General features: G+C 37.8%; 1 protein-coding gene across 1 annotated transcript in view; it reads left to right on the top strand.

Moving 5' to 3' along the window:
• KCNQ2 (potassium voltage-gated channel subfamily Q member 2) overlaps positions 1–12,313 on the top strand; it is a 136,039-nt gene that overhangs the window by 58,327 nt on the left and 65,399 nt on the right. The window contains 2 exon segments of the mRNA XM_088442846.1: positions 7,055–7,165; positions 7,270–7,365. Coding sequence (XP_088298972.1) covers positions 7,055–7,165; positions 7,270–7,365 — 207 coding nt within the window.

The following is a 12,313-nucleotide window of genomic DNA, read 5'->3' as shown; positions in this document are numbered from 1 at the left end:
GCAGGCAATCACTTTTGGTATTCAATGACAGTGTTTCTGGATATATAAGATTGTAGTAGGTTGGTGGGGATGTATATGAGGAATTCATTACAAAAGAAATATTGGGTAGGTAGGAATGGATTAGTGTAGTTGCCTTGAACTATATTCACAGGACCTTGCTATGTTCAGATAAACGGCTTTTTTTTAGCCTACATACAGAAGGTGCAGCTAAACCAGTATGTATTAAAAATAAGATTAGTAGCCAGTGCCTTGTAATTATATAAAACATTTTGATCTCACTGGTTCCTAGTGAATAGATACACTACCTTCTGATATACTGTATATACTACTTAAGTTGAGAAAATTAAGCCTTTACTGTATGTGGTGATAGCTGTACTTTAATGGCTAGGAGTATGTCCTGCATTTTAAGCAATGGTGTTGTTTTCTTAAATGACCACTACTTTCCTAACCTGAAATGTGAAGGTATAAGCTAAGAAGATAAAATACATTGTTTATAATTAACTTGACATTCTAAAAAGTATTAACTCTTCAATTCATTACTAAACTAAAGCTTCTCCCAAAGTATTTGGCATAGCTCTTTCTAAACTGCTCTTATGGTGCCCATACACGGTGCAATGCACCGTGTAGGACAACTGCCAATCGGTCGGCAGACAGATCGTGCTGTCCCCGCTGACCGCACAATATGCCGGCTCCCCCCTCCTCCATCTGAATGGGATCGTACATCGCATCCCAGGTCAGATGAACCTGCGGGAAGATCTGGGGATGCGATTTCCGATCCCGTGGGAGAGCACAGCTCGATATCTGGTACGATATCATGCCCATACACTGCGCGATATAGCACCTATATCGTGCCGTCTATGGCCAGCATAACAGTGGTCAAAAGTTGTCTCTTTTGGCTTTCTAGTTACTTTGTCCTTAGTTGTTCAGCACCAGTTAGTTAGAAAAGCACCTCAGTACTAGCTAGTATTGTCAATAGAGGAAACCATTGATGGTTCAAGATCCATAGATGTCATGCCATCACTAGTAAATCCATCATCAGCCAACTATCAATTCCTGATTACCTACTGTAGTCCTAACGCCTGCTGCAAAGGGATGAAATAGAGTGATGGACTTACTTAGATAAGTTAAACATATTTCATACATGTTATTCAGCTCACTAATACACAGTGTTTGATATTTATGAACCCTTTGAGTGCCATCAACATATGATCTACTGCATTACCTGTCCCACACTTAGGAGGCCTTTGTGTGCTTAGAACTTTAATCACTAGAATCTGGAGGTACCTGGATAATATGTAATAAGTAATCGGATGTCCTCGATCATATGTAAATATTATTCTGGTGTCCAAATGGTTGTTTAAATTTGTAACTAAAAATGTAACAAGCTATAATAAAAAAAAGTAGATTACAAATATCCAAGGGGCAATTTGAAATATTGATACATTTATTTGCAAAAGTTCTAGGACTATACATTCCTCTGGCATACATTAAATCACTCGCATCATAATTGATATTTTAACATATAGGCTCCCTCTACAGCTAGCAATACATAATTGATCAATTATTAGTGTTCATTCTAGGCCAAGCGCAGGACACAGCCCCGGACCATAAAAAGGGCACACGTGTGCGTGCCAAAGGTGTGCCCGGAAAAAAGTGTGTGGTCACGAGAAAATGGGGCGTATCCTTTTCATCACTCTTGGGGCATGCCCAGCACTTACGGAAATATGCTGGGCTTCCATCAAGCTCTCACCTCACTGTGAATAGATTCCGTGCATGCGCACAGAATCTATTCACTGGCGATGAGCGCTGCACCGCAACTTTCCTCCCCAAGGTACACTGTGGCACATGGGTAGGGAAGGCACCTGGCATACCCGGCAGGCTGTTTCAGCAGGGCGCCACCATAAAGGCAGGATACATTATGCCGTTTTGAAATCGGGCAGGGCACAGCGCCCTGATAAAACAGCCTAGCGGGAACACTAATTATTATGAATCTTTATAAAACTTTTATGTTTATATTTTAGAATTTTATTATGAGTCACAGTATGTACGAGGTGTGGCTAATAAGTAACAAAACTGTGCTTGTAAAAAATAAACCTTACTGCATGAGTTAAAAGGGAGTGGGGGAACATTGACCTTGGACTATCCCAAAAATTTAGCAAGTTTCACCCCTCTCGCACAGATAGTTTGCTGTCACACAGCATTCGAAGAAGTTGTTATTTTTCCAGAGCGTCGTAAAAATTCTGAGTTTAAATGTATAGCAATGTGTTAACTTAAAATTTTTAGTTAAATTGAAAAAAACGCCCATCAATTCTTTCTGTATGCTAACCGAGGTTTACAGGCTAGATTCATGGAAAAGGATTACACAGCACTCTATTATGGTAATAGACAATAAATATACAGTAGTTGTAGCAAATATCACTTGTTTTTTCAATAAAACCCTATGTGAATCAACATATCAATAAAATATTACAATATACTGTTGTAGCTACAAACGGATACTAATCAAATATTTACACGATAAAAAATAATTAATGTCCACAATTCAGAATAAAGTTGATATACACCCAAAAAGTATCAATATATGGATAATCTTAATGTACCCGGGCACAGCTGCAAGTTTCTATATATCATAAACGCAATGTTGTTAGATTAGATCTGGAATAAAGGTTTTTAGTTTTTGTTGTATTGAATAAACAAGTGACAGTTATTACAACTACTGTATATTTATTGTCTATTACCATACTAGAGCACTGTGTAATCCTTTCCCATTGTTACTTGGCAGCTGGGTTCGGTAGCCAGCCAAAATAACAAGTATTGGTAACTGAACAGACCTCTTTTTCAGCGTCTGGGAACTTGCTTTATTACGTAGCAGATTGTATGTCACATGCACGTGTGTTTGAGTGGCACAAAAGATTTAGTGATGGTCATGAGGATATTGAAGATGATTACTGTCCCGTGAAGGCCTTAGACATCAAAAACAAATGAAAATGTGGAAAAAATTGAGAAAATTGTTCGAATTGACCATTGACTCAGTATCCGCATGATAGCAGAAATGATAAACATCGACAAAGAATCTGTTAGGCAAATTTTGCATCGAGATCTTCACGTGACAAACGTTTGTGCTAAGATGGTTCCAAGGCTTCTCACTGCCAAGCAGAATTTTTTTTAAAAGAATATTTGTACAGACATTTTGAAACAAATTCAAGTGGATTCACATTTTTTTAGATAATACTATTACCTGTGATGAAACACGGATCTTCCAGTACAATGCTGAGACAAAACGCCAGTCCATGCTCTGGAAAACACAATCATCACCACAAATGAAGAAAGCACGTCAAAGCAAATCCAAATTCGAAACCATGTTAATTGCTTTCTTTGATATAAAGGATGTTATTTTGGAAGACTGGGTACCAGAAGGTGCAACAGTGAATCAACATTACTACAAACCTGTTCTAGAAACTTTCCTGGAAATAATTAGAAGAAAGAGGCCAGAGCTGTGGAAAAATGGTTTCATGCTCCATCAGGACAACACACCAGCCCACACAGCTCTCTATGTGAAGCAGTGTTTAACTGAGAAGCAGATTGCAGTGCTAGAACACCCTCCATTCTCGCCAGACCTAGCACCATGTGACTTCTTTCTTTTCCATAAAGTCAAATCTGTACTCAAAGGAACCCATTTTGTATCAGTTACTGAGGTAAAGAAGAAACAAAGGAGCTGTTGCACGGTTTTGACCAATGGAAAATAAGAATGCAGCGGTGTATGGATGCAGAAGGGGAATACACAGAAGGGGAAGGGTTTAAAATGTACTTAATATATTTAGACATAAATAGCATCAATCTCATTATTTAATAGCCACAACTCGTATTGTATCTAACTGTACATGCTTATAAATAATATTGGTACATTTTTGGAGTTTGTTAAATATCCCCTTAATGCTGTCCCAAGAGTAAACTATAGGGAAGGCTCCTGTGAGTGCTGTTGCTTGCAAAGCAGGAGATGTCTACTATATCCTCTGCTTCCTTGCTTTGTTGGATTGGGGAGAATCTTAATTCTGTCTTTATACATGCAGAACCAGCCATTTCCGCATGCTTTGAGGACAGGATTAGTTAGATAAATAGGCCCCATAATGTTATTTATGAATAAAGATAAAAATTCTAGTTTGTTGAAGAAAATAATACACTTTGCACCATAACTAGCAATATGTTATATTGATGCTGCTACTCCGAAGCACACAAGAAAGCCACATAAATGGCTTTCTCACATTAGTCTCTGTGCATTAATATATATTAAACATGATTGTATGTCAACAAAAAGGATCACATTGGGATGAAATCCTTAAACATTATTGTGATTTTCTGTTAAATCATTTAGACCAAAAAAAACCAAACATTTAAAGTAACTTTTAAGTCATATGCAATAAAAATGTCATTGTATACTATAAAATACTGTATAATAGGGATGTAGTTTGTACATCGGTGCTCAAAATGCCAGCGCCGGAATCCCGACATCAGTCAGATTCCCGGCGCCGGCATTCCGATGGCAAGTGGTTAGGGAGGGTTAGGCTGCGGGGAGGGCTTAGGTTTAGGCTACAGGGAGGGAGGGTTAGGTTTAAGGATAGTGGTAGGGTTAGTATACTTACTGGCCGGTGTCTGTATTTTAACAAAGTCGGGATGCCGGCATCGGGATTCTTAGCGCCGGGTTCCTGAGCGCCAACATCCTGTGCCCAACTCGTATAATAGTCCTGATTTATATTAACACAAACCCAATATCTTATTTATATTGTTGACATGCAGTTTAAATAGCGTGAAAAAGCAAAAATAATACTTCATAGTGAAAGTGATATTCGCAATTTGAAAGTAATGTTTTTTTTTCCCTGTGTGAAATCAATAAATGTTTTAATTTTAGACCTTTGTCTGATCCTGCCAAAACACTAAACTTAACACTTTTGAACTGACTTACAAGCTATTTCTTTAATATGCAATCCACTTTAATGTTATAGTAGTTTCATTTACTATTTATGAAATGTTATCTATATACTTTAAGATAAAAAAAATGTCTGTCTTGACCAATTTATATTTTGAGATGAGCTCTGGTCGTCTGTTTAATTTTGCAGAGAGACAAAATCCTGTGTTTCAAAAATGTTATCCAATTAAACAAAATGTCTAAATAATGTTTTCAGTCTCGTACTTTGTGTGATATATTTCATGCTTTTATTGTATGAGGAAAAACCACTTGTTTATACAAGGCAGTACTGAAGATGTCCAGTGTCTGAGGATAATTGGTTTAGTGGCGTTCAGGAAATGAGGAGAACTATTTCTTATATCTTAAAATAAGGGCTTTTAGTGAGATATAATACCAAACATCCTGTCTTTGCAAGATTGTCAGTCCCTTCTATAAAATGGAAGTCACCTTAGTCCAAAAGCATTTTTAGGGTTGAGTTGGACCAAAGATGTCTATAGATGTCCAGGTGGATCCACATCTCAGCAGTCACTACTAATTATTGGCAAAACATCTTGAGTTCTATAGTACCTAGTCATGATTTTGTAGCCTGTCTCCTGTGCTTTCCAGTTTATTCAAGAGGATGGAGTCCTTTAGATAATTTTGTCCCATTGTGGGTTGACTAGTTCTTCCTAGGTCACGTTTAATGAATATTGGGGAGCAGTCAGGGTGACAGTAGGGTAATGGTCAATAGATGTACAGGATTACATGAGGTTTGGAGTTTTCTCTTACATAGTGATTGAAAAAGGTTGGTTTTCTGGTATCTCTGGGTTTTTCAATTAAATATTTGGGTATAGGCTAATTTGTCTAGTGATGCTTCATTAGAACACCATAATGTGTTTGCTGGATGAATATGATTGTAGCTTTAGACATTGGTAATATTAAAATGAAGCCTGTACCATACCCTTTGCAAGGTACATGGACTGAGGAAGGGATATAGGTTATAGACCGGTGGACTAAATGCCGCCGGTCTATATCCTGACAGCAGAAGCCTGACAAGGGACTTAAGATAGGCATTGAAATACCGACGCCGGAATGCCGAAGGACGCCGGACTGATCAAGGTAAGTCCAGCCCTCTTTAGGGGGTAGGGTTAGGCACCCCCCTGAGAAGGGATAGGTTTAGGCTAGGGGAAGGAGGGGTTAGGGTTAGGCACTCCTGGGATGAGGTTATGGTTAGGCACCCCCCTGGGAGGGTTAGCTTCAGGGTGTGGGGGGGGGGTTGGGTTTAGGCAGCCCTGGGGGGTGACTTAGGGTTAGGCACCACCCCTGGAGTATTAGGGTTATGCTCCCCTAAGGGAGGGTTAGGGAAGGGGAGAAGGTAGGGTTAGGGTACTTACATGCTCCGTCGGGATTCTCCTCTGTCGGGCTTCCGGCGTCGGCATTTCATCCCGCCGGGATTTCATACCCAACCCCTGAGGAGTGAACAAATTGTGTGTTGTCTCTAGCTAAAGTACAAGGGTCCTGATACAAGAGTCTGAGAAGTGTTTAATTTGCCCATTTCAAATTGTTAATGTATATGCCGTGATTTTAGAGCTCAAAGGAAGGGCAAGTCTATCTTGTTCCCAGATAAAGGAATAGCTGATGCATTCTGACCCATTATTTAAGTTTACTGGTGGTAGCCCAGTCCATTATTTTGGCTAAAATTATTCCGTAGTAATTTGTAGTTCTGTGTGTTCCTTCATATCTGCCTCAGCCTAGGTTGCTAATTAACCCAGAAATATTTAATTTAATATCCTGCAAACAAACAATAATTGTATATGTATGTGTGTGGGTATACAATATATACGTGTGTGTGTGTGTGTGTGTGTGTGTGTATATATATATATATATATATATATATATATATATGTGTATATATATATATGTGTATATATATATATATATATATATATATATATATATATATAAATAAAAAACCTAATATTTATATATAACACCTAATATTTATACATATTCACTGATAGATTGGATGGAATCCATATTTTTTTCTTTTCATTTTTTATATTTGTGTTACCTTTTGTAAGGATGTTATTAATTCTCAATTATTAATTTTAGATCACTCTGACCACCATTGGTTATGGCGATAAGTATCCACAAACTTGGAATGGCCGCCTGCTTGCTGCTACTTTTACACTCATAGGAGTCTCCTTCTTTGCTCTTCCAGCTGTAAGTGTACTGTCCCTAAACAGAGAGTTCCAAGTAATGACTGCACCTGTGCACAGGTATGTGAGGCATCTCTCCATGTAATAAGAGCTGTCTGCTTTTTGCAGGGGATTCTTGGATCTGGGTTTGCCCTTAAAGTCCAAGAGCAACATAGGCAGAAACACTTTGAGAAGAGACGTAATCCTGCTGCTGGATTGATACAGGTGATATTCCAGTACCACATTTCCATTGCTGGGACCGGTTATAGAAAGTGTGGGAGGTGTAATCTCTGGAAGTAAATTTGTCCATATCTGTCAAACTCCAGATGTCATTCGGTTCTACACTCAGCATCAACACTTGGAACAGATGGCATCTAGGGAATTTTGGGGAAAGGTGAAAGTATGAATAATACATCCTCCTGTAAGTCAGCCAATGCCTCTGTGAAGAATAAACCCTGTTTAGTCCATACTACAGAGCAGCATAAGGCAAACTGTGTTTTCCAAGCTGTTGTGGAACTATAACTCCTATAATGCCTAGTTCTGTAGTAGAGATATGTCACATTTTAACTGTAACATCTATTTTTACAGTCGTGGGTTTTGTTCCTTTTATCTAAATCTGCCGCTTTATCGTGAATCTGGTGCTCATGTACAGTTGGATGCATTTTAAATGAAAAGGGCAGGCATATAGTGCACTTGAAAAACTGTATACTGAGTCAGACACATCTCAAAATTCATTGAGCCCTGAAAGGGCAGCAGGAGAAAACCGTACAGTATGTGCTAGGCTTACACCAAAAGATGTGGCTCCATAGTGGTAATACTGTAGTCACATTACCCAATTAGTACACAGTACACAAATACTGTACAGTACAAAAACAGTGCAATGATTTGTCATACACAGATAATATATAAATTTGTGGGTATCCGGGTGTTTTGAGATATAAGTCGTAAATAATTAATGATAAATGGGCCCCAAAGTAACAGAATCTTCCTCCTTTAATGCTTATTGTAATTTTTGCTGACTGAAATCATTAAATGTTAGTCTGTCTTCCAATAGTAATCAGGAGCCATATGTCACAACAGATTCCCCTTAGTTAACTCCCAACAACAACCAAGGTTTATCAAGGACAGGCACTCATTTTTTTTGTAGTGAAATGCACATCCTTGTAATTTGCTGAGGAGGGTAAGAAGTGAGGATAACAGCATTCAGGGCTGGTGCATGCACCTAGGACCAGGGCCCTCTGGAACTATAGGTGTGATTGCAGTTTGGCCGCTGCAACCCCCTATTCCTGTGCCTGTTCTTCTAAGAAGATGTATCTGTTGGAGCTCAAGTCCATTAAAATTAACAAATAAAAATACAAAGCTTCCTTTTAAAGAACAATACAAATCCCAGTGACCTACAGTCAGGTCCATAAATATTGGGACATTGACAGAATTTTCATATTTTGGCCTCTATTCACCACCACAATGGCTTTGAAATTAAACAAACAAGATGTGCTTTAAATCCATACTTTCAGATTTAATTTGAGGGTAATTACATCCAAATCAGGTGAACGGTGTAGGAATTACAACGGTTTCTATATGTGCCTCCCACTTTTTAAGGGGCCAAAAGTAATGGGACAAACTAAACAATCCTAAATCTAACTTTCACTTTTTAATACTTTGTTGCAAAACCTTTGCAGGCAATTACAGCCTGAAGTCTGGAATGCATAGACATCACCAGGTGCTGGGTTTCATCTCTGGTGATGCTCTGCCAGGCCTCTACTGCAAATGTCTTCAGTTCCTGTTTGTTCTTGGGGCATTTTCCCTTCAGTTTTGTCTTCATCAAGTGAAATGCATGCTCAATCGGATTCAGGTCAGGGGATTGACTTGGCCATTGCATAACATTCCATTTTTTAGCCTTAAAAAACTCTTTGGTTGCTTTTGCAGTATGCTTCGGGTCATTGTCCATCTGCACTGTGAAGCACTGTCCAATGCGTTCTGAAGCATTTGACTGAATATGAGCATATAATATTGCCTGAAACACTTCAGAATTCATTCTGCTGCTTTTGTCAGTAGTCACATCATCAATAAATACAAGGGAACCAGTTCCATTGGCAGCCATACATGCCCACGCCATGACACTACCACCACCATGCTTCACTGATGAGGTGGTATGTTTTGGATCATGAGCAGTTCCGTTCCTTTCCTTCTCCATACTCTTCTCTTCCCATCACTCTGGTACAAGTTGATCTTTGTCTCATCTGTCCATAGGATGTTGTTCCAGAACTGTAATGGCTTCTTTAGATGTTGTTTGGCAAACTCTAATCTGGTCTTCCTGTTTTTGTGGCTCACCAATGGTTTACATCTTGTGGTGAACCCTCTATATTCACTCTTGTGAAGTCTTCTCTTGATTGTTGACTTTAACACATATACACCTACCTCCTGGAGAGTGTTCTTGATTTGGCCAACTGTTGTGAAGGGGTTTCTCTTCACCAGGGAAATAATTCTTCTGTCATCCACCACAGTTGTTTTCCGTGGTCTTCCGGGTCTTTTGGTGTTGCTGAGCTCTCCGGTGCGTTCTTTCTTTTAAAGAATGTTCCAAACAGTTGATTTGGCCACACCTAATGCTTTTGCTATCTCTCTGATGGGTTTGTTTTGATTTTTCAGCCTAATGATGGCTTGCTTCACTGATAGTGACAGCTCTTTGGATCTCATATTGAGAGTCGACAGCAACTGATTCCAAATGCAAATGTCACACCTAGAATCAACTCCAGATCTTTTACCTGAGTAATTGATAATGAAATAACGAGGGAATAGCTCACACCTGTCCATGAAATAGCTTTTGAGTTGATAGTCCCATTACTTTTGGCCCCTTAAAAAGTGGGAGGCACATATTGAAACTGTTGTAATTCCTACACCGTTCACCCGATTTGGATATAATTACCCTCAAATTAAATCTGAAAGTCTGCAGTTAAAGCACATCTTGTTTGTTTCTTTGCAAAGCCATTGTGGTGGTGAATAGAGGCCAAAATATGAAAATTCTGTCAATGTCCCAATATTTATGGACCTGACTGTACATTCTAGTATATGTATGACACACTACATCAAAGGTGAGCCTCCCCTATGGGAGGCATTACAGGCAGATGGTCTATATGGATGGCAGATGATTAACAGTCACAGGATTTCTCCTATATATTACTGAAACTTGAATAAAATATCCATAAACTTGCATGAACTCTCCAAAAAAAAAGTGGGTTAAGAAATGCACAGAGAACATTTCGTTTTTTATTTTTATAGAATTTTTCATATATAAAGGAACAATGCATAGCAAAAGGTTATTGGTTCTAATATATGAAAGTCTTAAAAATATATTTTCCTGTCCTTGTCCTATGGGCAGATTCCTTTAATACTTTATAATTATGTCACAGTTGCTAGAGGAGTCCAAAAAGTGGTTTACACTATTAGGGGAATTCAGTATGGAGCGAAAACTCAGTTTTTGCGTTAATATCGCACCTATGACGTCATTATCGCAGGTTTTAGTTTTACACCGTATTCAATTTGAAAGACTTTTCGCAGGTTCGAAAAGTCTTTGAAAAAAAACAGGGATAACTTTTCACCACTGAATAGGTGGCGAAAAAAAGTGCAGAATTGGGGTTTAGGGGTGCAGGCTTAAAACAAATAGCCTGCACCCCTGGGAATGAGATTTTAAAAAGAACTGTGTCAAAAAAAATGTAAAAAAAAAATAGGGACACCCCAAAAAATGTATTTAAAAATTGGGGTAAAAAAAAAATGGGAAAAAAGTGTTTAAAAATAGGGAAATAGGTTCAGGGCTATTCTGCAAGTATGCGGCAGGTGTAATCTAGAATAGGCTATTAGTGGCAGGTGCATAGTTGCAGAATTTTTAAAAACTTACTTTAGGGACATAAAAATATGCTAGTACCCATTTTCATGTACCCCAAATTTGATGGGACCACTTAAAATAACGAAAAAAATAACCTAAGTGCTCTTCTGCAACACTTCTTCTGTCAGAAAAATACACCTGCTGCGGCTATTTAAATCACTGACTTTCATTTGCAGGCTAAAACGGGGGTGATCCCCCATGTTTTTACAACTTTAGGGGGGTCCTACAATTTTTTTCCTGGAAAATTTAGGTTTTTTACGCAAATCCAACTTCGCACCTTCCCGTTTTCGTAGATTTAATATTGAATACGGGGATAAAGCAGGCGCGCGCCCGATACTTTATCCCAGAAAAATCTCCGATATGAAACGTAAACTTCGACAGCGAAGTTTACGTTTCATATTGAATACCCCTCTATGACTTATAATTGGCAGACATAGCAGCATAATAATGTGGAAATAAATGATAATAAACACTAAAAAAGTGTCAGCAAAACAGTATTTTTGTTGAAGTTAAGTAACCAAGACACCAATTCTGTTACAACAATTACAAAAATACTATAAATAATACTAATATAAATAATGAAGTTATATTAAAAAGAAGTAAAACAATTTTGTTGATGATGGCTGCTTTTAAGAAGGATATTTGCAATGGTTTTCCAACTTTTAAAAGTGCTCCTTGAACCAGGATTTGACTACTGCGATAATAAATATCACATTGTCATAAAATATGTTAATCTTAGAAATAAGTCCCAGTTACTAACAATAATATAATTATTGTTTTATTTTGCAAGGGCAAAGAAGAAAAATTCCTTTTGGGGGCACTCTTAAATTGTACAAGTGTAATTATTGTGATAATTAAAGCTTAACTTTTATTACCTACTTATATAAAATAGATGATTATATATCTTAGGCGAATATAATTTTCTATATATCCTAGATAGTATTGATTCTATATCTAGGAATTCCCCTCCGAATGTTCAATTAGTATGCTGTGATACAAAAAATGCAACATGTACTGTTCAGCTAAAATAAAACTGCAACATTGTTACCAAATCATGGCTATAAAAAGCAAGCACCTGTAAATTGAAGGATGTATCCTATTATATAGCAGCTTCAGAAAGTAAATGATTAATGCACATAAATATATATAACTTGTGAAGATCTAATCAAGTGATTGATATCACACATCTGATTAGGAACAAGTATTCAATGGCTATTGAATCTTATCATACATATACCATATAATCATGGGATTCTAAGGTTAATACCCACAGGTGTAGCCAACCATATCAAT

This window comes from Taudactylus pleione, unplaced genomic scaffold, assembly GCF_031769625.1.
Source record: "Taudactylus pleione unplaced genomic scaffold, aTauple2 ptg000018l, whole genome shotgun sequence".
In the NCBI taxonomy this organism is placed as follows: domain Eukaryota; kingdom Metazoa; phylum Chordata; class Amphibia; order Anura; family Myobatrachidae; genus Taudactylus; species Taudactylus pleione.
The sequence above is the reverse complement of the archived record's forward strand: the minus strand, read 5'-3'. Positions and strand labels throughout refer to the sequence as shown.